The sequence below is a fragment of the Pelmatolapia mariae genome, linkage group LG5, assembly GCF_036321145.2.
Source record: "Pelmatolapia mariae isolate MD_Pm_ZW linkage group LG5, Pm_UMD_F_2, whole genome shotgun sequence".
Classification (NCBI taxonomy): Eukaryota; Metazoa; Chordata; class Actinopteri; order Cichliformes; family Cichlidae; genus Pelmatolapia; species Pelmatolapia mariae.
In genome coordinates, this window is record NC_086231.1 from 9,782,308 (window position 1) to 9,808,932 (window position 26,625).

Genomic DNA, 26,625 nt, shown 5'->3' on the forward strand with positions numbered 1-26,625 from the left:
TTTAGAGGTTGGTATGAATGAGTCCATTTTCAGGGATTATACAGAAAAGAGTCACACAGGCACCCAGAAGTGTTCCTGTCCTTAATCGCCTCTTATTGTGGAGCAAAAACAATTTGTACCTTAGTGACATGTCAGTGCTTGTTTGTTGCTTTTAACCCAGCAGTTTCAAATCTGTGGCAATATACCTATTTAATAGGTGACATTCCAGTTTGCCATTTAAATGTTCTACTTCTACCTGCCATGAGTAAAGTAACACAAACACATTGTTTTCCAGAGAAAGATGAATATGTATGAGTGACACATTTCATGCAACTTCAATCACAGTTTAAGAGTTGAATATAGAATGAATGTAACTATTCATGTAAATGGCCACAATAAGAGCTGTTCTCCAGTTCTGTCTGATGAAAACTCAAGAAAAGGAAGATCACTGCGATGTGAAATTTAAATGAAGTACAGGAAAAAAACACAAGCACTCTCACCACAGAGTGAATTGTTCAGTTCTCAAGTGTAATGAAGGGCCAGTGTGAGAAGGATATTCATATACATTGTTCAGAAGTGAATTTAATACATTTTCTGTGAAGGACATTATACAGCTGACTGAACATGATGCCATGCTTATCTGTGCTCTCTGTATATCAAGAGCACAATCATGTCTTTGACCTCTAGAATAATCGCAACATCTCACTTCAGTCTTTTGATATTTTATAATGTCTATTTACAACCCCTACACATCCCAAGGACACAATGTTTGTCTTTAGGCCACAACACGGTTGCAATTCAGCTGGAGAAGGATGGCCTACGGGGTATTCTGACCACGTTATATGTGTTCAGCCCTGGTGCATCAAAACCTGGAGATAAACCCTGCTTATTAAACACGTAGAAGTTAAATAATTGGCCATCTTGGGCTTCCAGGGACACTGAAGCGGTGCCGACTCGCAAAACACAAGGGTACTCTTTTTCAAACACCACTTTAAACACACGCTCAACCAGGTAGTTAAGTTTTATTGTCCTGTACTTCTCTGGTATGAGCTCTTCAATCTGAGGACCAAACTGCTGCATGATCAGTACTCCGTCTGGCCCTACTTTGATCTCATAGAAAGTGATGTTGCTGTAAGTGAAAAATCCAATGTAATGATCAGGGTTTGGAGGAGCAACGAGGACCTTTTTAGCCTCTCTGAAGGCTCTCTCTATGGCTGGGACAATGTGGTTGTAGGCCTTTGTGACCACATCCTGTTTCTGAGATCGGCTGCCTGCCATTAGCACCACTAGGCCAAGCTTCAGTCTGGGAACCAGGGAAAAAGTGGCAGAGTAGCCATCCAAATCCCCATCTTTACGCAACAATTCATAGCCCATCAGCTCATTCACCTCCCATGGTGTTCCAGTACGGTTAGCAAAATAATCCTTATCGCACCTAAAGAGTGGGGTCAGCATAATCTTCAAAGAGTCTGGCTCCAGCAGCTTGCGATGATACGCACCCAGCAGCATCATGGCAAGCTTGGCCAAATCTGCGGCTGTCGAGAACATCTGACCAGAAGGCCGGTACCAGCCGAGGTCATAGAGTGGGGCTGGTTTTCCATTTGAGTACACTCCAACAGCCAATTGGCTCTGCATCCCTGGGGTGAGGTCAAAGCTGGTGTCTTCCATCCCCAGCCGGTCCAGGATGTTCTCTGTGATCCATCGCTGGTAGTCAACTCCGGCCACTCGCTCTGCCATCACATGAGCGAGTAGTGAGAAGGCAAGGTTACTGTAGTGACATCTGCAAGAATAAATATAAAAAGCATTGGGAGAATGAAGAAGAATACATGATATTTCACGTTTAAATATCACCATACTTGAAATATTCCATGTAATTTAAGTGAGCGAGCTCTTTGGACAGAAAATGCAGGAAGCCTAGCACATAAAAATCCCATTCACTAGCAGAGAACGGAATGCAATATAGACTGCTCCCTTGGGGGTGCAGTACAACATCACAGAGACTTATGAAGCTCGCAGGTTAAAGACCGATTTACTCACATACACCTTTTGGAGGATTCGGGCCTGCAGTGCATTTGTAAAACTGGCTATACATGCTGAAAAAAGTGCACAACAACTGATCAGCCTCTGTCTGAAGGTAAACAAATTATTTATCAGCACGTCTTAAATATTAATTCTTGTTTGTTTCATCAGGACAAATATTAAAGTATAAAAATGACACGTTGCTACCAAATAATATTTGATGGACTATTTCTTAGCTGAGCTCAGGTCCCTGCAGGTTTAATACAAACACAATGTGGTGCTGGAGATATTAAAATATCACTTGAAAACACTCGTTTACTCAAAGGTCAAATATTTTACTAATCAGTGTAATATGTAGAGACAGGTACAGTATGTGGAAAGACCTGAGCCAATTAAACTTGACATTTAATTATACATCCTCCATACATCCAAGTAGCATCAAGAGGGATTATTGTAATTACAGTTTTTGTCATTACGAAGCAGAATGTAGTTCTAATGTAAGAAATAAGTAAAAGAATAATATTTGTACACTGCAGGAACACTTATTTGCTTGGTCAGAATTTACCCATGAAAACACTGATGTCAGCGCAATAAAAGAAATCATACTTGGTGCCTGGATCCGCGACGAGGACATCATCTTGTAGAAGATTGATTGCAGATTGAGTTTTTCCTTTCCAAAGCAAATTTGTAGCTCGGAGCCTCCTGGGCAGGCCTGGATTAAACAACAGCAAAACAGTGTTAAATTTAAAAAAAAAAAGAAAAGAAAAAGTAAATTTCGTAAATAAAAAAAAAACAAAGGGTGAATTGTATTAGTATATTTTAGCCTTCTCAAACACGTATCTTCACTTTATATTTCACTCTAATAGTTATTTCATTTACCTTGTAACAGCACTTTCTTTGTACGTGACAAATTTGACCAGTTTTCTTTAAAGGATTATTATGTTCAGCCACTCTGGCTTGATGACAAATTGTGAGACATGGTTGGATTTTTAAAGACCTATTATCCTTCCTTGCAATAGATGTGTGTCTCATATTTTAATTCTTTACACAGACAGAAGTGTTACTTATTGAAAACTTCTTCAGATAAACAGTTTCCTGTTTAGGCATGTTCGTCGCAACTCTTAGCTGAAGTCTTATCTGAATAGATGCTACAAATCTAAACAGCACCTGAGGGTTAGATATTTTTTTTACTGCAGGTAGTGCAAGCGCTTTTGAATGTCTGCTTTACTTATGCATATCAGTGAAAATGAAAAGATCATAGATGTTTAACATTAAATTAGAAGCACTGTAAGAAGCGATTTTAAATGGCTTTAAATGACAAAAAAGAGAGGTCAAACCAGCTACTGCTGTAACATTGTTTTTGTCCTTCATTCATTAATTGTTTGTCAGAATATGTCAGAAAATTGGCAACTTTCTATAAAAAATGGCAACTTTCTAAAGACACCTTCATATTACTGAAGGGTCTGAACCACTCTTTAAAATCCAGACGAACTGAATTTATTGTGCTGTGGAAAAGCACCAAATTCTTCATCGTGACACAGTAATAGTAGGTTTACTGCCATTTGGCTCATCAGTTCATGAATCATTTGCTTCAGCTCAAAATCGATCCATAAAGCATCATTAGTCTCCAGAAATATTGTTGCTAAATAAATAAATAAATATTGTCGCAGGAATCAAGCATGTAGCAAGAGCTTTCCTAGAACCTCTTCCGTCCCTTTGTTCCCTTCTTTTGTTCCAGTTTGATTATAAATTCAACCTTAAAGTGGCAACAGCTAATTTACTTTGCTTTAGCTTTTGATGTTAACTGCAACCTAATGGTTCTTGGGATTCTTTCTTCCTCTGAAAGGAAATAATCTCAAGAGGTTTTCATTCAAAAGCTTGTTTCTTGAGGCACTTACTCTCAAAGTTTGGCTCATTTTGTCTGTTTTTCTGACATTTTTGATAGACTGTTGAATAGTGCATTTAGAATGGTTCCCGAGAGGCTTCACTTTCACTGTGCAATTTTGTCTGCCACCAAATCTCCTGGGATAATAAAAGGTCAACTGCACGAACAACACTGGAAGAGTGTTTGTAGCTATTAGTAGCTTGAGTGATATTGGAACAATAACTGGAAACTGGAAGAGGCGGAAGAGAGATAGAAAAAGAATAGCAGACCTTTGATAAACATTCTCTCAAAGGAGAGGGCGAGACAATATTTCTGCTAGTTGGACCACTGGCAAAATCAGCCTCCTTATTAGGCCAGTACAACTTGGTGTTTTAAAATGGAAAACCATACAGTCATGTATATGCTAATCAGGCATAACATTATGACCACTGACAGGCGAAGTGAATAACACTAATTATCTCTTCATCACCTGTTAGTGGGTGGAATATATTAGGGAGTAAGTGAATATTTTGTCCTAAGAGTTGATGTGTTAGAAGCAGCAAAAATATGTAACTGAAAGGATTGCGAGTGAAATTTTGATGGCTGGTTCAGAGCATCTCCAAAACTGCCCCTCCTGTGGGTGTTCCCAGTCTGCAGTGGTCAGCATCTATCAAAATTGATCCAAGGAAGGAACAGTGGTGAACCAGCGACAGGTTCATGAGGGGCCAAGGTCCATTAATGCACATGGGGAGCAAAAGCTGTCACCTGTCCCCTGATCCAACAGATGAGCTACTTTAGCTTAAATTGCTGAAAAGTTCATGCTAGTTCTAATAGAAAGGTGTGGTATCTAGCTGTGGCTGCTTTCAGCAGGATAATGTACCCCTGCCATGAAGCAAAAATGGTTTAGGAAAGGTTTGAGAAGCACAACAATGAGTTTGAGGTGTTGACTTGGTCTCCAAATTCCCCAGGTGTCAGTCCAATGGAGCATCTGTACGATGTGCTGGACAAACAAGTCCAGCCCACGGAGGCCCCACTCAGAGCTTGCAGCACCTTCAATGATCTGTTGCTAACATTTTGGTGCCAAATACCACATCACATTTTCAGGGGTCTAGAAGAGTCCATGCCGCGGCAGGTCAGGGCTGTTTTGGTGTCACAATAGTAGGCCATAATGTTCTGCCTGATTGGTGTAGCTGGTTGAAATTATTTAAAGTTCAATCAGATATTCAACACATGAATTATACACAAAGATAAATTTGTGATTTATAAATTTCTGTTTATTGGCTGACAAAAAGCTGTTTGATGCAAACCCAAAAGTCAAGTGCTGCTTTGCTGAAGCATTTTGCTTTCTTTTAACAAGAAAAGGCTAGAATTCAGTGTTATTTTAAGGTCATAGGGTCATAGTATACATATGTACCTGAAAGCTGGCTAGCCATCCTCCGTAGAGTGACTGAAGATGAGCGGATCTGAACTTCTCCACTGTCGAGAAATATCAGGCCATCTGTCACATATTTCAACTCGGAGTCTCGCATCTTCCCCAGAGGGTTTTTGATGGTGAAGTTCTCCACATATTTCTCCAGAGGGTCATCAAGGGAGCCAATCTTCCCGTCCTCCCACAGCTTGTACAGCATCAGCGTCGGAAAAAGTTTTGATAAGCTTGCAATTCTAAAAGAGAGATAACAAAGCAATATAATATTATTTTGTTGTAGCAAAAGATAGCTAAGGTTGAAAAGTTTTTTTAATCACACACTGATGCACATTTTTTGTATTCCTCCTTGGTTTCCTTTTTCCTTTCACCACATAAAAATGTGCTTTACCCTGTGTCAGGTATATAAAAAACTATGCTTTACATTGGCTTATATTCAGTTTTTGTTTTTTTTGTTTTTTTTAAAGATAGCGACACTAAACATTTCCCCAGGATGAACATGCTATAACTGCTATATTCTGCATTTGCTGCAGTATCATCCATCCATCCATTTTCTTCTGCTTATCCAATTCAGGGCTGTGGAGGAGCTGGTGCCAATCCCAGTTATCAAATTCAGTTTATTACTGAGTGAAATTCATATGGATTGTTACTATTAAAGTAGCTATTCAGGTGTGGATTTAGCTTATTATTCTTTGTTCTTTTTTGCTGAAATTGCCTGTGTAGAAACAATGTTACTGTTTTTGTTTACTCTGGAAAAGTACTATTGGCATTTATGTACTGTAATTTTTCTTGGTTGGGGTTAGAAATTTCCTGAACTTGCTGCTGACTGCTTGACAACCAACTTTTAAAGCGCTGTTTACATAGGAAACCGCCACAAGAGACCGAGTGGGCAGACCCGAGTTAAACTTTTCTAAGCTTTGAGGCGAATAACTAAAGCAAATACTAACGAGAGTGCAGGATGCACTTTATTGACAGGGTAGGGTAAACACACCAGAGGGTTATCTAGGCAATCAGAGACTGGAATTTCTGCAAGCAACCAACCATCAACCACAAAGTGATGTGCCATGAGCAAATCACTCCTTGTGTGGATAAGGCTTTAAACAAGAGCTTGGAAAGTAAATAAACATATTTTTCAAAATGCTGAGCTATCCTTTCAAAATCCGATTGATCAGTCGAAGCTGTGTGCACAGAAGTTTGAATTTTGAATTCATGTACACTGATATGTGGGTTTGGGATTTTATTTAATAAATTCCTGAAATGAATTTGCAATTTAAAGTATATTCTGACTGAGATGTGACTTTGGTCATACTGATAATAATATAATAAAATAGTTGGTTTAAATAGTTAATAGTTTAAGAAAATCTAACCGTTAATTAAACAAACTATACTTCAAAGTACACTAATACAAATTTCTCCAGTCAGTGAAGTGGTGTTAAAGCCAAAACAGCTTGTTAAAAATTTTTTAAATTCTCCTTCTTTGGGGCTTATTTCCTTGAACTTCATACCTAAAAACAAAACAAAAAAACAAACAAAAACAAAACAAAGATAAAGTGCCAAAATACATAAAGTGCAAAACAGAATTGGAGAAAGCAGGGGCTCAAAGAAAAAGGAAATCAGTCCCTTCAGGCAGATGCTGCCAAAGGTGCACAAATCACTGATACATAAACTGTTAAATCTTCTTCAGCACCATGATCATAGCCAAATAATGGTGATGGACACAGTGTGCAAGAGAAGCAGAGGGATAAAGCAAGATGACAGCGAGTTATGAAGGAGAGAAAAGTGATAAAGCACCCATTTATCTACTGGAAATCTAGACCATTTATTATAGATATGTTATTATTATTAATGTATAAGGAAGATTTAATGTTGTAATTGAGGTTGACCTTAGGTTGACCTCTTATGTAGAGTCCTTGGAACCTTTTTGAATTTCTTGGCATTCTTTTTAAGGATTCATTCAAGGAATTTGAAGCATTCTTTCAGACTTACCCTTTGTTATCTCTCTGGAGTACACAGAGAGATAACAAAAGGTAAGGTAAGGTACTTATTTTAGGAGTAGAGTATAACATTTTCTAATGCTACATTCTGAAATTATTTATTATGTGTCCTCTGTTGTAATCTCCTTTGATTCATGAAGCAGTCCAGTAATTCCAGTGGTAGTAGGATATTCATATTCAACTAAGCTAAAAAAAAGAGTGCAGTATTATGTTGGTGGGACAACAACATTTTCAGTGTCATTATTTTTGTTATTTTTTCCCATATCCATCCCCAACTATCACTATTTGTTTAGACCAAACCCGTCCTCAAATCTGAACAACTGAAAAAAAGGTTCATTTTTTTAACCATCTTTTAATTTTCTTTCCAGTTTTTCTTGTTTCGTTTGAGTTTGCCTTTGTGCTTTATCATGTATCTTTTTGCCTTGGGTTTCTTCAGTAAACCAGCGCATCTGTCACGGGCTGGGTCTGTGACCCAGCATTTTGAGTTCAGTTTGTATTGTTGACCTATGTTATTGAAGATATGTTAAGTTCTGGTTGTTGCTATTATTAATTGAGTTCTGAGTTTCCTTGTATTTTGCTATTCATTGTTTATGTTAAGTTAATTTAGATATTACCTCCTAAATTGCTTAGTTTTAGTTCTTTGCTTGTTAGAGCCATTTTTGTGTTCGCCCCCTGTGGTTAGGCCTTTCTTGTTGGTTCATGTCTTAAGCTGTCATATTTCATGTCTGCGTGGTTCATGTTGTCAAGCATGTGTCTTGTCTGCGTCCCGTCATGTTTCCTGTTTATTTTGAAAGTCTCGTTTCCATGTTCTATGTGCTTAGTTTACACTTTCCCTGTGGTGTCATTATGATTTATTGTGTCAGCTGTTTCCTCATGTGTTTCCACTTCCCATGATCACCCCTTGTGTGTACTTAGTCTGTGTGTTTCCCTTCAGTCTTTTTCGGATCGTCTGTGCTATTTTTCCCACGTCAAGTCATAGTTCAAAGATCATAGTTAATGTCATAGTTCATAGTCATAGTAGTCACAGTCGTCATAGCTTCCTAGTTAGTTCATAGTCGTCTTAGTACCATAGTTGATTCATAGTTTTCTTTGTGAAGTCAGAGTTCCTCAGTCTTTTTGGGCTCTAGTTTGTTTTCACTTTCTTTTATGTTCCACGTATATCAGCCTGAAATAAAGGCTCGCCTTTTGTCGGAACTGAGTATGTCTCCTTGCCTGTGTCTGCTCCTGGGTCCTCCTCACACACTCCACACGGTCTGCTTCTGCAGACCATGACAGCATCCACAGGCAGTGCAATCTATATACGTCTTTTCCTCAGTAACTTTTGCATTGCTCTATATGATCACACTCCTACGTCCATACTACACTGTCCGGGCTACGCATTCACTGAGGTAGTTCACAGTGTGAGCCCCATTTTTTCTTGGTGTCACCCATAAAAACAAACAAACAAAAAAATTTTTTTTTTTATTAAAAAATTATTTTTATTTTATTAAATTAAATATGATTAACTTATCAAACTTCTTTAGAAAACGCATGAAGTTGTGTGCAAAAGACCAACCGAGATTTATTACATGCAGGTCGGAGTTACGCAATTTTCTTCACACTATCTAAGCTGTCACAGAAACTTGATTTCCACTGGTGACTGCTGTGCCAAATCTAAAGCACTGCCTGTCGAGCTACAGATTGCACTGTCTGTGGTGTCATTTTAGGAAGACGGCGTCTTCAGCTTTGATTAGTCGCACTGTGGCTTATTCTGTACCACCTGATTACCGTTGCATCTGTGTTTTCACTAATTTCTACTTGATCACTGATCTTTTTGTACACTCTCAACTTTGTGACATCTTGCAATTAGAGTTTTTTCACATCTTTTGGTATTTCGTTTCAATGTGGATTAATTTTTCAAAACTGTGGATAGAAGAAGTCCATCAGCACAAAACTGAAGAGCAATTCGGCTCAGTGGAAAGCATGGGTGTACACTGATTTTAAATACATTTTTGGTAATTCATTAGAAAATAAACTGTACTTGTAAACTTGAGAGATGACATAATTTTTAGATTGTTTGACATTTAGGAGTTAATTCAGATGTTGAGTTCGCTTTTGTTATTTACTGTTTAGAAAAAAGGTGTTATTCGACTAGCTCTTAGTATTTTTCTAACAGAGTGATAACTAAAAATTGGGTTTTGTTATGTAAATAAAGAGAAAACTTCTTAAGTGTGAGACAATAACCTTTTATCATGTAATGATTTTTCTAGCACTGGGTTTGAAAAATGAATGTTTTTAAGAGAAAGACTGCTTTACAAACTTGAACACTGGCGTTTCAGATTACAGCATGTATTGGGCAAAGAGGGTCTGATGAAAGAACTTTGACATTTCTATAGTTAAAACAAAGGACGCCAGCTTAGCAACTTAAAGTCCGATTTGGAGGCTTTGATTTCAACTCATCTGTCTTTCACAAATCCTCCAGCTTTATACCTCTTTAAAGCAATAAGTGAGGTAACATTTCTAAGATCTTTTTCATGGTTCGACTATTTTTTTTTTGAGGTAAGTGCTAGAGTCTAATTTTTAGACACACTGGCATTCTGGATAATGGTCAATTACTTTAGTTAAACCTAACATATTGTGACCACCTTTGGATGAAATCCCAAGAGGATAAATTGTGATAGCGTTGGAAGTAGATCTTCGCATCATCCTTAGCTGTTAATGCCAATTTTGAAGGTTCTCCCTTTGTGGGTTCTCTCAGGGTACTCCAGCATCATAGTCCAAAGACATGCTTATCAAATTAATTGGTTACTCTGTGTGTTAGAGCTGTGATAGACTGACAGCCTGTCCAGGATTCACCCTGTGTCTCCACCTATGACAGTTGGGGATGTGCCCCATCTTCCCCTCATAATCCTGAATCGCATAAGTGGTTAAGAAAATGGGTGGATGGAAGTTAGCGAATCATCTCATCTGATTAGCTGCTTTCCCACTAAGTACAGCTGAATTAAGTATTCTAAAAGTGCCCCAGAGGTGTACGCATAATAGTCAAAATGTTGAGATTAAAAGTTCAGTGTTGTAAAACTTTAACTTCTCACCCTCAGCACTGGCATAGATATTAAACAGGTCTGATGAAAAATGTTCAAGTAAAATAAATAAATAAATAAGTACGATTAATGCCCCACAACACAAAGTAATGGTCTAGAAACAGAAATGAATGAATTGCATGTGTATTGCATGATCCCTTGAGCATTTCACAAACTGCTTGTGTTTGCATGGATAACAAGAGGAGATGTTTCCACTGAAATAGAAAATTATTTGATTAAAAACACAAAAGAAAGAAAGAAAATCATGAAAATCTGATCTGCTGCACTTTTTGACTTTGAACATTGTTAGAAGTTATAAATTTTGATCTCATTTTACTTAACCTCTTGAGCTAGTGTGGACTGTCATGACACTGATACTATCCAGATGTGTGCTGGCTGAATTGTTTGGTAACATGATCTAGCCCTCCACCTGTTACCCAGGTAGCAGCAGTGGGTGCAAAGGCTTACACGATGGTTATGTGATCAAGGGTCAGCACCATAGAAGGCATCCACAACAGGTAAACTAAATCAGACATTTACAGGCAGCAGCCAGTTCCAATAAAGAGGCATTCAGCAATCAGCAACTGGAGCTAACAGTCTGCAAGAAACCAATCGAGCAAACTCCTAAAAGGGTTAACGAGCACAAAAGAACGATGTGGTTGTGGGGGGGATCTTGGAGCCACTGACAACTGGGAACTAGTGTTTTGAAGAGTGATGTAGTCAGGTTAAGAGAACAGGAGGGAAAGCCCGAGGACATCTGGCAAACAGCTGCAAGGCAGGTCTGCGGAAACATGAGCAGCGGGCCTGTTGCCAGCAGAGCTGCAGACTGTGACATTAATAGTGGAAGCAGTAGCACTTAACACTTTTAGTAACAAAAGATGGCATCAGCTGTTTGGCAATAGATCAGACAGAGGTCATGCCTTCTGAATTATAAATGTGAGACTTTCAATGAGCTTGAAGGAAGTTCACATTTGAAAACACATACATTTGTTATCTCTGATTCCAAGACTCTTGGGCTCATTGTATGTAAGTATGACTAGTTTAGAACTAAATAAACAAACTATAATGATATTAAATGATTTACATTATTCTTTGCAGGAGCAGATATGCAAAATCTATGAAAAATGTATTTAAAGACATCTTCACACTTGACCTTCAGACACTTTTTGATGATTCATGTGGGACTGGAAATACTGCTTATATATTGTGTGCAGCAGGCAAACACATGATGCACACACTGGACTGCTATATCGGTTGCTGTATTCACACATTCGACATGGACTTTGTATAGGGGAGCTGGTTAGGGTAAAGAGTGGCTAATGCCTGATCTGACATTTGCACCTCTGTCGGGTAAGTCCTAGAAAAGGTCAGGGCTGGAGTGCCTGTGTGAAAACAGCTTAATTTAGTTTTGGTTTTAAGAGGATTTCTATAAAGGACCTGCTCCAGCTGCTGCTCCAAGAATATATAATTGAACAGGTAATGTACACCTCATTATCATTATGTCATTATTTTTGTGGACCAGGGAAGACTATTCACAAGCTGCTATGAATATTTTCTTATATTTTCAATATTTTCTTCTTTAATCAAGCAGTTTAATGAAGTTTGGACTTTTATAGACAGGATCATAAGACCTATGAATGAGCTTTAAGGCACTCACCTGTAGATTGTGTACTCGTTTGTTGGTCCTGAGTGAGGGTCGCTGGCATTCCGCTTTCCAAAGTTGCCTGTCCACAAAACAGTGTCATTTAGGATTACGATGGCCGACAAGGCAGGAAGGCTGATAGGGTTGATGGTCTGCCGAAGCAAAACGTCCACCTGGGTGAGACACAGCAAGAAGTGAGTAGTTAGTTCCAAAATATTTCCAGTTAATGAACTTCTTATTCTTTGCTTCATGTTAGAGCTTTATTTTAAAGATGCGAAGGTGGCATCTATCTATCTATCTATCTATCTATCTATCTATCTATCTATCTATCTATCTATCTATCTATCTATCTATCTATCTATCTATCTATCTATCTATCTATCTATCTATCTATCTATCTATCTATCTATCTATCATTTCTTAACCTTTGTCACTAGATGGAGTACGCCTCTCTGGTTGTCTATCTATATTCCTACATTACAGTTTTTCTCGATTGGTTTAGAGTCACTTGAGACATGTACTAAAGCATTTGCAATTTGATTAAACCAATGAAAAATGACATTCTGTTGTGAACAATTGCAAGGTGGTTTGGAGATTTGTCCATGTTATTTTGAGAATGTCATCTCGGTTTCAGGAAATGAGCCAAACCAATCGAGAAAAACTGTAATTAGGAGAAATGACTGAATTTGATTACTACACTACATTAGTATGTACAGGTGAGAGGGTGGCAATGTTAGCACAAGAACATTTTCAGTGTAATCAGATCAAATGTTCACATGTCTTTTATCCATTTTCTGTTTGGCTTTGGTGGCTGCTGAGATTACAGTAAAAGAAGCTTTTCTCAAATGATAGAAAATACAAACTAAAGTGTAAATGGCAATCATCTGCTCCGCCTTAGATTTACCAGACTTTATGCTCATTTCAGTTTATTTCTGTGGTTACTGCAGTTATGTGCATCCACTACATTGCATTCCCAAATTCTCTAGTGGGTGCTACAGTGCAACCTCCTGGCTACAGTAACACAACCTTTTGCTCAGAGAGACTCTCAGATTTTTCATCCACTATGTCTTTAATCTCCCTCTGTCAACTGAACCGACATTTGGTGTTAAGGATTACCGGCCAGCCTGTAAATTTACTCCGACTTAAATGGACATGCTGGAAAAGCGCCTGCAGATTTAAGTCTGTGGTCTGTGCATGGCAAACTCGTCTCACCTTTTCCAATGCTTCTTTTAGACTGGGGATAGGATGCTCCAGAGGTAGAGGCTCAGGGAAACGGGGACACATCATCTCTGATTTGGCACTGCGACCCATTCCTTCATCTGGGTGGTATAGACAGTACAAGGGGAAATGAGAAATAAAGAGCAGAGGGAGAGGGTAGACTACTGGAATCACCACTTGATACTGTCAGTCAAGGCAAGTATAACGTAGTCTAAGTGGGCTGGAGGTTCAATAATTCTCTGCTTTTTTTAATGAACCTCACTGTTCTTATAGGATCCAATCTCACAAAACGTGCGATACATAACTCTTTCATCAAAAAGCATGTGACCGCGTCATGCATTAACGTAATATTTCAATGGATTTATTATTTCCCTTTTAATTCTAAAGAGCTGATTTCTTTCAAAAGACCTTTCCCATTAATATCCTCTTTATTCATGTAGAATCACATTACATATCTTGTGTGCTGGGTTTGCTTTAGTGCATTAAAGTTCTTAGCTTACCTTACCTGAAGCCGCTTTCTGAGATTTTGAACTTGCAATGATGCTACGAATGCTCCCACTAAGCAAGCTACTGGTACATCTCATAATTACAAGATAAAGATCATACAATTATGAGATTGTTTTATCTCATAATTAAGAGATCTGTATATCTTGAGTGTCTCATTTTTGCATTCACATCAGATAAGAAAGAGGCATTTAGTGGATGGACATAAGGAACTGGGTGTAACTGGATAGCACATTGAGGACCTGCTTGTCAAATGATTAATTTGGCTGTAACCAAGTGCATATTAATCATTTGTCCAGAAAGAAAGCACAGTGAAGATAAAAAAAAAAGCTTCTACAGCTGCTTTTTAGACAGTTTTAAGGCAAACTGTCTAAGGCAAGACTTGAGTGACTCAAATCACGTCAAACACATTTCAGAAGTATAATACTTTTGTGCAATTTGTGTGAAAAATCAAATCATGAAAGACAGTTTATTTTATTTCAAGTCTCAAGAGAGTGCCTGAAATCTCAAATAATCCACAGCTCACAGTCTGGAGGCTAATTGCAATATTTAGCCTGACCTAAATAACTATTTAAAAAAAAAAAGCCTGTATAAAATCCCTAAATTGTGACTTTTTTTTATTTGCATCTGTGTTATAATTAATATAATGTTAATCAATATAAATGTTCTTTGTTTGAGGTTTTTATTCACCAGACACCAATCACGTGCTCTCACCTGGCTGGACTTTTGGCATCTGATATTGCCAGAAGAAGCATCCTGTCATCACCAGTGACAAAGTGAGGAAGAACACCAAACCCAGCTGGGTCCATTTCACCTTCATCCTGCTGGTTTTAGTTTGTCCTTCGAATTTAACAGCAGCAGCAGCAGCAGCAGGAGGAGCAACAGCAGGGGTTGGCTTATGCACAGACAGACAGGCACACATGAACACAGTAAGTTGGCACTGAATGTGTCAGTTTGTTATCTTACACGGTCATATTTACACAGCTTCTCATGTTTTTGGATTCTCACACATAGAGACAAGATATTCTCTTTAACACTGACTTCAGTTGTACAACAAGTGAGAAATCCTTTGGTTAATATGTAAGTGTTTCCTGTTGCAGTTCACAGTACTCACCACCTGATGCTTCACAGGTCAGAGCAGGATTACCAGTGATACAGAAATCTTCTTAGCACACAATCAACATCCTAAACATCTACTCAGATTGATTCTGCTATGTAAGCAATCCCTACACCCCTAAGGCAGTAAATGGTGTCCAACGGAGGTTTTCCTGAGCAGGAGAAAGGCACAGACATGGACTCCCATCTCTGACTTCTCACTCACTGCGCTGTAATTCTGGGCCATTGGTGTTCCGTCCGTCACAATTCAATTTCCTCTCCTGCAGCCACAGGCTGTCGACATCATAATCCCCAGATTTACTCAACCAAAGCAGCCAGGGAAATCTTAATCCCTAATCCCAGTGAAGCAATGCACTTCAGTCTAGCTTCGTCTTGTGGAGCCCACCACCGAGTCACAAGAGCTTACAATGATGGCACCCAGTCAGCAAGAACAAGTAGAGATTGGGTGTTAGGGTATGCCTTTTAGCCACAGCATAAGCTGGAAAGTACACTCACTTGGTGCAGGAAATTTGGGTCAGCTAGGTTAAGGAATGAAAGAAAATTTGGGGCACTGAGGGGAAAGTACAGTAGATGACCAAGGATATTACGCACTGGAATAATAATAATCATCATCATCATCATAATCACAATCATAATCATAATCACAATAATAATAATAATGTATATAACATTTTAAAAACACACTGTTTTAAAGTGCTTCACAGTTTGGATAAAAAAAACAACAACATTACACATTAAAAATTAGTGTACATATTTATACATGCGAACACAGTCTTTCATGCATACACACTCCTTTACACACATATTAGGAGAACATAAGGCTACAGACAATGGGCAGCAGCCTTTAAAACAAACCACAGATTCATTTGATCTGACAAACTGAGGACGCCTGTTTCAAAGTTTAGGTGCTGGAAATTCAAAAGCCTCTTTTAAAATATGAGCGTGAAACACTGAAGCAAAGACTACAAGGATACATCTGAACCAATTTAAGCCAGTCTGGAGAAAAGGAGTCTCTTTTCCAATAGTTAGATTTTTTTTTTTGTGGCTTTTTGAGATTTAGGTCTTTTTCTTTTTTGCAGTACTATTTGATAGTTTATGCACTTTTTAATTAGTTGAAGATTAGATTGGAAACTTTGGGTTTTAGGGCCACTGTGTGGTCAGCTTAGACTCCTATCTTTTCAAGGCCAGGCCCCCAGGCTCTCATGGTTTCAGTGATTTTTGTTTTGTTAATATAAGTTTATACAGTGAATCTTGAATGTGGCCTCCTCTTTATGTGGTCTTTAACAACAGCTGTCTCTAACTTCTGTATCTATTTCAAACGATGCTGAGATTCCCAAAAAATTCCACATGTCTATTTTATTCAAGATCCAATATATTAAGGTACCCTTCAAACATGTTTTAAGCTCTATAAATAATTTAGCACTTTTGTGATTACCTATCTCCGCATTCTACCTAATTAAATAATTTAAAAAGTTAATATCAAAATATTATTTGTTTCAAATGTTTCCCTACTGATTACAATGTGTGTCCTATTTCACTGAACTAAGTTTTCCTCCTTATTGCGCTGGACCATCATTGGATGCTAACAAGTTGTAATGTCACAAACTCCTGCTGGTACATGCCCTTGTTCAGGGTGAACTTGCATTTAATATGATGGTAAAGCTGAGCTTTAAGTGAACAAAGCACATTTCTGCGTGCAGCAGGAAAACATTATAAACATTTTGAAATATTAATTTAATTCTGTGCATCCTGCTCCAGGAAGCGTAACACTATCCAGATCCATTAGACAGGGCATGAAAGGAACAGCAAAGAAAAAGCACAATTTACCCTAATGTGAAATTACACTCATTGAAGAAATGTAGAAAAGGAAATGCTTTTAATTCAGAGGTCTCACTTTTGAATTCTCACAAAGCACAAAGACTTCTGAGTTGGAAAAGTAACAGAGGCCTTTGATTCAAAGTAAAGTCTCTGGCAGAGTTAAAAAAGGAGGCACTGTCTGGCTAGAAAATGCTTCAGCAAGGTCCAACAACAACAGCAGAGAGACATTTATGCACAAAGCCATTACACAAGTGCATCTATTTTTAGTATAAATAATTAAATGAATACTAACTCTGAGGCCTCATCAAATTTAGTAAGCACTCAGTTACTTAGAATCCAGTTTGTAAATGGTCCGTTTTTCATACTAATAGTTGTTTCTAAACAGAGTAAATTATAGTGATAAGAAATTCAAGCTCTGTGAAATTAGCTGTTACTTTTTTGTTAAATTTGTTCTCTTCTTCTTTTTGATTTCATCATATCTGGCTTCGCTTGCTTTAGAAAATGACCTAAAGTAATGATGGTGCAAAAAGATTTTTTTTCTATATTTATGGCCATTAATTAAAACATCTCTCATGGCATTTGGAGAGATTTGCTGTGTATAGGAAAAAGTGCAAGAAAAAGTGTGAAGATTTATCTGTAAAATGTTCTTAATTAACTTAACAAGTTACAGTACAAAGATCACACTGGAAATTTGATCTAGCTACGTCGGTTATTGTGAGAAGTTTACATAAAGATTTAAAGGGTTTTTTTTGTTTTTTTGATGAGAAAATAGCTGTTTTTCTATCCATCACTCAGAGCATCTCTTTAGTCCTGTTATTAATGGCTAAAATGGATTTTCCAAAGCACAGTAATGTATTTTGATGATTATAGGTATGATGGAGGGATGCGAAAAAAAATTGAAGTGTGAAAGGAAGCTGTGTCTGATCTGGTTGCATAACCTGTCATAGCCAGAGAGTACAGCAGCTGGCCCATTTTACCAGGAAACTCACATTTTTCTAACCACCAGAGCATTAACACTCACAGTAGGGTAATGGGTTTTTACTGAACACACAGATATTATATGTGTGTTTGCCAGTTAGGTTCCGAATGTGTTTGTGTGTGAAGGTTGTGTGTTGTGTTCTAGGTGGCTGCTTTTACCTGTGCTTGAACCCCATCCACAGAGGTTTCTATGAGAACTTTACTCCCTGTCTTGCCCATGGTTTTACTGCACCAGCTGTTATATGAAGAAAAATAAACAGAAAAAATTAATTAGTGCTTCTGCACAAAGCCTGCGTTCTTTGCTGTATTACTGTAAAGTGAAAAATTTTTGTAGTTTTCAGTATAGATGAAGAAGGGGAAGCGACGCAACATTAAGGGTATCAATAGCCTTTGTGCTATGGATGAGCCACAGATTAAAAAAACCCCCAACAACTTCACCAATAACAGCAGTAAAATATAAGTGTGGAGCAAAGCTTGAGTGCAAGACAGTAAATTTATTACAATAGCTCAGAGGTGGAGAAGGAAACTAAGACCTGCAACATCATGAATAAACATTTGAGAATCAGATGACCTTTTGCTGCAAAATCTCAAAAAGCCGATGAATTTACCAATGAACAAAGCATCAGTCAAAGGGAATACAAATTTATGAAATAGACAAGAGTCAAAAAAGGAAGTGTTAATCACTGATGACCTGGAATGACCTACTTTGTTCCAAGTGTTACTTGAAAAGTGTTATATCCATGATATATATATAGTGTATATCTCACAAATGTCAACACTAAAAGGTGAGGTGATCTGTCATCACAGAGAGGGGTGAGACAAGATCAGACTCTCATTGAATGAAGTCATATATTGCACCTGGTTGTGCTATATATAAAATAAAGTGACTTGAGAGCGGTCCTGTAATAACCTGTCCAGAGTGTGTCTGGTTTAAGAGAACTGGGATTGGCTGGATTCAGAATTGAGACAGAAGTTTAAAGTCTACTTGTTTCTACTTGTCGGCCACAATGACCATGTGCTGTGTTTGCAGCACATGGTCACTCCGAGTTCTGACATCAGCAAGGCATAAGGTTACAAGGATTGAGACCCTGGGATTGAGGAGCGTGTGTCTATAATAACACTGACTAAATGCACACTTACCAATACAATCCAGCCCAATTTGTGAATTTATTCCATCAAAATATTGAATTTAAATGTTGTTTATATTTTTCCCCAGACAATGCAGACAGCTACTTGGATCAAGAAAACAGCAGCAAAAGGTGCAGCTTTGAATCCACCTTTGATAGTACAAATCGCTGCTGGCTTACAAGTAAAGGTAAATGTCAGTGCAGGGTACTGCATTCAATCGAATCATGGAGTAAAGTTCAAACTGCTCTTCCCCACTCTCAAGTGGGGAGCATGTTATCTAAAGGTTCAGTTTATGTTGCTGCTGAGAGAAAGGAGAGAGGCTGATTACTCTGAAGTGCTTTGGGTGACTTACCACATCCAATTTCAGTAAGCGTATACTATGTCTTTATTGTACAACTTTTATAAGGGCCTAAATCATTGACTACAACACAAAACTTACTGTGTTCAGCTCAATGACTGTAATGTATTGGCTTTAAAATTAAATTTGGTATGTCTGGAGGATTTTCCCGGCTTCCCTTTAAAAACGGAAACTATTTCATTTACAAAAGCAAAACTAAGTTTTTTTTCTTTCTTTTTAAACAGAATCTGTTGATTAAATTTTTTTTAAAATTATATATATATAATTATTATCAAATACTACAAGAAGCATGTTTTATAGAATCAATGTTTCATGTTTTGTAGAGTTTGGCCTCAAAAATGACATGTTAAAATATTAATTTATGATTGATGTTTCCACAAAGTTATTCCAATTTTAATGTGATGTCATAGATACATATATACACATACATGTATTGAGATAGTGCTTACTGGAGATTCCTGTGTTTTTCTTTATGTTACACGCTTGCCATTCGACTAAATGTCTTCAGGTCAGTCAAGGATTTTCTGCCTTTGTTCAAAAGCAAGAAGAAGAAACAAAAAAGAAAAAAAGCACATCAGTACCAGAAAACACGAGAGCTGATCATAACAAGGCAGGATATACAATAACATTGTTGTTTCTTGTTGAGCCCTGAGTTTAGTGCTAAAATAAAATTCAAGCATCTGCTGATTAATAAACTAGGGTGACACGTGAGGGGGAGGACTTCTGCATCTCAGTCATCAACTTGGATTACTGAATATTTATTGAATGGATGTTGTTTTCTGGCAAAAATGATTTACTGATTTTGAATGTGACTGTAAGGTCACTCAGTCAGTCTAGAGAATTACACTGGATTATGCATGTTTACCTTTAATCCTGTTGCAAAGAAGCACACAAAAAAGATTGTAGTTTGCCCTTCATCTGTTGGTCTCCAAACCAATTAAAACTAAATCAGATATTCAGTGCAGGGCTAAAACATGACCTGGCAGTTGGGTACTTACTCGGTGTACCAGGGGTAATAAGCTGAAATTACTCACTGCTTACAGAGCAGCTATATGTGTTGATGAGGCTGCATCGTTTCAGCAGTGTCATTAGTCTGATATCAGAATTGATGGTTCGGTTGTTGAAAAAAAAATGCTTCTGCTGATGCAGTAAAATATATATCTATATATCTATATAGATATATAGATATATGAAGTCTATCCTCAAAACTCCTAATGAGACATAGCTTGTTTCAGAAGTGCAAAGCTGTTTTGAAGTGCTGCTGTGCTTTGGTAATGCTAACATGCCGATATGTAGCATGGTATATATTTACACAGTCTGTGGATTTACCATTGCTGTGTATGGACTGTCACCTTCTCCACAATGACTTTTAGGGTTTGCTACATGGATTTATTAGGAAATAAAGGCAGACAGGTGCTGATGAATTACAGACACTGCTTTAATGTAACATAATTATTGCAACATAATTACTGTATGTGCAATTATCTCTGCTGCATACAAATGTTGGAATATCTGCACCGCATGGACACTGCAGCAGTGCTATTTATGCATACGCTATGACAATGTGTTATAATTCACATATTGCTGCACTGAAAAAAAAACAATAACTGGATTTAATTTCAATTTTCTCTAATCCACATAGGGCCAAAAGTATAAATACAAGGTCAGAAGCATATATTACCTCCCGCTTGTATTTGGTTAAATGTCTCTTAGCAAGTTGCACCTTGGCCAGGTGCTTTTGGTTGCCATTAACAAGCTTCTGGCATAATTCTGACTGGATATTTCATCAGTCTTCTTTGCAGTGGAATTCATTTAAATTACTCCTTGCACAAAGTGATTAGAATAATGAAGAAGGAGGACTGCCTCCAAATTCTTCAACTTCACCTCAGCTCGATAACTAGACAGTTGAAACCTGGACAGTCTACATTTAACTAAACATATCTAACACAAAAAGGTGTGATCATACAGTTTCTGAAAATACTCTAGAGGTCACATTCATGTTAATATGGTAGAACATATATAATCTTAAAAGTTTCTTTACTTAAAAGTTTCTGTGTGGTGCACCAGAAACCCCCTTGTGATTGCTTTAGCAGATTACAGTTACCTGTAGTTTGAATGGGAGACATCAACTAGTCTGTAAATGTAGTATTTCTTCACTATGTTATGAAAAGTGTTGGTCAAGTTACTTGAAAATAGTAATTAGTTACTACTTACTGATTACCTCTCATAGAAATTAATCCTGTTACTTTATTAATTACTTAGTTTCAAAAGTAAGTAGTTACTTTATTACTTAGTTACTTTTTAAAAACATGATACACAACCTGAATAGGTAAGATTCTATTTTTCTGCATAGTCCATCATATAAATGTGAATCGAATTAAAAAGTCTATTTTTAAAACTTGTTTTTATTAGTTTTAAACTTTTAACTTTATGCATATTCTATCAAGCAGACAAAATCACGGTTTAGTAACGCAGTAACGCAGCGTGCTTACGGGAAAGTAACAGTAATCTAATTACTTTTTTGCAATGTTAATCCTTTACTCATTATTTGAAAAAGTAATCGGATTACTGTAACACAGTGGTTCCCAAAACTTTTTTTGCTAGACCCCCCTTTGTTTTACAAGAAAAATGTTCGACTCCATCAATACATTTTTCAAAAAATGCCTCTCTGTGCAAAATGGGTTTAAAAACATAAACAACTGTGGGATGCTGTTTGTCCGTGGTTTGGACCGGGGGAACAAATCGTGGCAGGATCAGCCTGATATTATTTGTATCCCACTGTAACTTTACTGTATAAAGAGCTAACATCTCCAAAATGTCAGGAGTAGTTAGTCATTACAAGAAGTGTTTGTGAACTAAAAATCAAGAATGTGGGATACTGTTTGTCGGTGATTTGAAGAGCCCAGCGCGTGCTCCCGATGCAGGGAAAACCAATTCTGCAGGGGAGACCTACCTTGGCACTTGTGCAGGTGAAGCCAAAGGGAAGATACGCTTCACCATATTTTCTAGTCTTTGGCTTGGAAGGAAGTTGGTTTGGAAACATATTTGGCGACGCTTCATCTCGCGCTTTGCGTTTGTGTGGGAGCCCCGTCAAAAATCTGTCCATTATGCTAGCAGTGTCCAAGCGTTCTTTTTTTTTTCTTTTTCTTTTCATACTGAGCCCCCCCTGCAATGGCTCTGCGCCCCCCTAGGGGGAGGGCCCCACACTTTGGGAACCTCTGCTGTAACACGTTACTTTTAACACATTACTGCCCACCTCTGTTTATAAATGTTATGAAACGCTTATCGTTTTGGGCTCTTTTGGGGTGTTTTTTGACAAATGTTGCTGAGGGTAGATAATTCATTTGCTGCAGACCCAATTTATCCATGATAAAAAAAAAAGTAGCTTTACAGTGTATTTAAAATCATGAGAACATACTATCGAATGTAATCTGACATTTTTTATTTATTAATTTATCTTCAAATATGACTGGCCCACCGAGAGTGTGACCTTAAAAAATAATTAGCCTATCGCTTACCTGTGGTTGAACGTGGTATTTTACAAGTAATTAATACAGTTATTCCCTTATTTAATGGAACATTTTGCCAGCAATGTTTCGATGATTAATACATCATATTGATTTTTCTAGGACACATTGCATCTTGAGAATCATTTTCTTTAATGCTGTAATAATGTCATCGTTAATTGCCTCACTTACTTTGCCTTCAACATCTGTTCTGTTTTCCTTCTGTGCTGTATGCTGCTGCAATGACCCAATTTCTTTCAAGGATCATTAAAATTTCATTTCATCAGTCAATCTAAAATCGTCATGTCCATTGGCATGCTCACATTTTTCCCCCCTCATTTTTATACAAGGCAGCATGTCATGCTGTGAATGTGGGCTGCGTCTGCAGTTATTTTACGCTCTTTGCAAGCTGCAGGCAGTGAGGGTATGATCCTGAATTAAAAGTGCTTTTGCAAAGTATAAAAGAAAATTCAAATGTCAAATGACAGAACTTGACCATGTTTTCAGATAATTTGAGTATCGAATGCAGAGGTTTATTAAACTTTATAAAGTTAAGAGTGCCATCTACATTACACTGACTCTGCAACACTTCAAATATAATAAACCACTTCTGAACACTTCAAACTATCTGCATTTAAGTGTGCAGTTGCAAATTTCAGATGATATATGCATTTATCATCTTCAGCTAATTGTAAAAGATGATAGCATGAATGTCATATTGAAATCAAATGCATCCATGATGGGAGCAAAACAACGTTTGAGTCAACTTATAAAGTATAACCTTCAAGCCAAGTTGACTAATTAAAACACAACCCCATATAACCTCTTTTCACTGGCAAAATAGGTTTCTAAATGTCTCCACCTTGTCCAGTATATTTGTAACTGCATTGTCATACCTGCTTTTATCAGTATATGTATTAATGAACTGCAGTTGTATTTACTGTCGCCTGAATAATATTTGTTGAAGACATTTGTCAATTTGAATGTATCACAAATACAAAGCATGTAGAATCCAAATTGTGGAAAACATATTACATAAGCTGTAGTGAATCAGGCACCTCTTTTTCTAGGCCATGGAACATCCTACATTGATTAATTTCTTGTGCACTTACCTCAGGTTCTGAAACTATTAACTGCTTTTCCTCTTCTTCATCAAAATGGTAAGAGAAAAAATATTCCGCTTTTGTACTGCCTGGGTTAGAGAGCTCGAAAGGGGAGCCTGACAGATGTTCGTATCATGGTTATGGCTAAATCTCCTTGTATCAAACCCAGTATTCTGGATTAACCATCACAGCCAATGGCCACATCTGTCATAGCTCAAAAATAGGTGCCCTCTCAGTGTGTGCGGCATGTGCTTTATGTGTGTGTGGGTTTCTTTTTTTTCTGCTTCTTTTTTTTTTGCATTTGCATTTTCATTTGTATTTGCATTAGCATGGCACTTGGTTTTTGGAGTAAAAGCTTACTCAACGAAATAAAAAAGCCAACTGGAGCTATTTGCTTGATTTGACATAGTTTTAGTGACAGGAAAAGATTACAGCCCATTAATGAGGTTATGGATCTTGAGGTTGTTTGTGCATCCACCAGGACATGAAAGAACTTCAAAAGATTCATTAGATGCTAAAAAAAAAGTCTTTGGTGGCTCAATCATGCAGTCTTACCTAACAGGCGAGAGCTGCAAATTGTTCAGATCTTTTTGTTAACTTTCTGGCATATTTAACAAGCATATTCCTTTGCTTCACTGATTCGCAACTGGTTTTTGTTTTTTTTTTGGGGGGGGGGGGGGGGGGGGGGGGGGGGGGGTTACAAAAGAATCTGGCAAAAAAAAAAAAAAAAAAAAAAAGAATCTAAAGGCAACTCGTTCCCCTGACTGTGGATCTGATTTGGATTTATAGAAGACATCTGACCTAATTCTCTGCAATGTTCTCATTTCATGTTAAACAGAAACATGGAAAACATCTTGTGGGTCAGCTACACTTTAATGCAAACATTAGATGAACACAGATAAGCGCTCAGTCTTGCCTGTTGTCAGTGACAACCAGAATGTAAAAAGTGGACAAGTTGTAGTTCTGTAAATCCTTTCATGCCTGCAAGCAGGAAGGAGCATGGATGGATTTATACATTTTATAAACAGGGAAATGCTCTTTGGGCACTTGCCGCAAGAATTGTGAGGGATAAATATGTAGATAGCTCTCTATAGTGTACGTGGCTGCGCCCACTGTCTCTTTGTTTATGTGCAAGATCACTGGTGACATGAGACAGTCTGCCATAGGGTCACTATAGCATCTGTGTTATGCAATCCTGACACTAAACCCTTATCTGGATGATGGATGTGTATTTACACAGGAACGGATTATCTCAGATGCTGTTGGACAAAGAGGAACATGCTTAGGCTGTTTTCTGTGGTATATTTTAATGAAATATAAAAAAAAAACCCAACTATTTGTGTGCAGCCACAAAAGTACACAAATATATAATATGATCTTTAAATAAAAGCCTGCAAAATAAAACTATGCCCTAGGCCATAAATAAATATTCACAGTGTAGTGTGCCTTTTCCTTCCATCTTGTTCTTATTGGTTAACCATAACATCAGATCTACCTCTGAACTCTAATCTATGTATACAATCCTGTGGTCTTTAAATGCTACATAATGTAAGATTACTATGCAACAGTCTAAAGCTACTGGAAACAGAAAATGTAATCCTTTGTTTTCCATCAACAATTTCAGATAATGGTTGCATACATTACGGAAATGTACTTATGACCTCTATACATATGGTATACACAAAGACACCCTCATGATTCAAACAGTGTAAACCATTTTAAGGAAAAGGCACCATGATCTGATATAATGTTAGTGCATAAACTATTGTTTCTTACCTTTTTGACATCATATTAAATCACCGTACAGTTTTTAGGGTATAAAAAATGTATCCATGATTTAAAGGCTCTTTTAGTGAAAATCTGAAGGGTTAACAAATTAGTTACTCTCTAATATGCCAGATTCTTGACTGAACAAATATCCAGCTATTACACACGCTGTAAGAACAATTGCTGGATCATTACTGCATCTGTACTCTATAATCTAATTCTAAGAGGATCTTTGTGCTTATTTTCCATAACATAAGATGTAAGGGCACTTTTCTGTGAATTTTGAGCTAATCAGACTACCCATTGTAATCGTTATAAAAGGTCACTATTCATTTTCTATACTTTCTGCTACTTCTGTTAATGTTGTGCATTTCTATTTCAGTTGTTCCATGTTAATTACTATATTGCAAATCTACATGTGTTACTTTCTTTCTTCTTGTTGCAAGATTAAGACTCCAGCAGTCTGTACTTTTGCAGTAAATGGAAAATGGGCTATACAAATGCAGACGATTTACCACTCACCTTTGCAAATCCAATTCAGACACTGGATTTATTAAGTATTTCAAATCTTTTTGTCTTAGCTGTCAGCTTTCTAATCACTATCATTACATTTCATTTGTTTTTTAAAACGCTGTTTTTATTGTTTTACTTCACACTTTACAAGCCAAGACTTTGTCTTTAATCTTCACTTAAATTTGTGGGGAACAAATGTAACTGAAGGGTGTTCATCTTACCCACACATGGTGTGATGGCAGAGGGATAATGGTTTCGAGCAGGGGTGTCAAACTCCAGTCCTTGAGGGCCGGTGTCCTGAAACTTTTAAATGTTTCCCTGCTGCAACACACTTGAATAAAATTAGTAGGTCATTAGCAAGACTCTATAGAACTTGACTGCATTCTGAGGTGGCAGCCCCTAACCCTACTCAGGTAATTAAAAAAAATCCTGAAGTAAATGTTTGGAAAAATTTACTTTTAATAGTACTTTTATTGCCCCATGTTCACTCACTCATAAGCTGCTGTAATATGAATCAAAGCCCCCGAGGACTGGAGTTTGACACCCATGGTAGAGGCACTGGAGTTTGATTTGTCAGCACTGACAAACTCTCTGTTCTGTTTTGACCTGGTTATACTGGCATCTTGTGGACAAAGTGCG

At 37.5% G+C, this 26,625-nt stretch overlaps 1 protein-coding gene across 4 annotated transcripts; it reads right to left on the reverse strand.

The window, feature by feature from the left end:
• Positions 1–70: 70 nt before the first annotated feature.
• lactbl1b (lactamase, beta-like 1b) lies at positions 71–23,850 on the reverse strand. 4 transcript variants are annotated; one of them, XM_063473609.1, is made up of 9 exons: positions 23,716–23,850; positions 19,547–19,625; positions 17,771–17,846; positions 14,414–14,594; positions 13,190–13,296; positions 11,993–12,150; positions 5,274–5,521; positions 2,602–2,707; positions 71–1,756 (listed from the first exon to the last, which is right to left on the reverse strand). In XM_063473609.1, the coding sequence occupies exons 3-9, from the start codon at positions 17,828–17,830 to the stop codon at positions 778–780; spliced, it is 1,839 nt and encodes a 612-aa protein (XP_063329679.1). In that variant the 5' UTR covers positions 17,831–17,846; positions 19,547–19,625; positions 23,716–23,850; the 3' UTR covers positions 71–777. The 4 variants fall into 4 exon arrangements, with proteins under 4 accessions (XP_063329679.1, XP_063329680.1, XP_063329681.1 ...); XM_063473610.1 differs by having other exon boundaries at positions 19,526–19,625; XM_063473611.1 differs by lacking the exon at positions 19,547–19,625.
• Positions 23,851–26,625: the final 2,775 nt, after the last annotated feature.

Excerpts from the sequence above, each read along its gene's own strand:
- lactbl1b (XM_063473611.1), bottom strand. The coding sequence starts at position 17,830 with ATGGGCAAGACAGGGAGTAAAGTTCTCATAGAAACCTCTGTGGATGGG. Across the intron at positions 14,595-17,770 it reads TGGATGGGGTTCAAGCACAG|CCAACCCCTGCTGTTGCTCC; the intron begins GTAAAAGCAGCC and ends TCTGTGCATAAG. Across the intron at positions 1,757-2,601 it reads GTCGCGGATCCAGGCACCAA|ATGTCACTACAGTAACCTTG; the intron begins GTATGATTTCTT and ends TTATTCTTGCAG.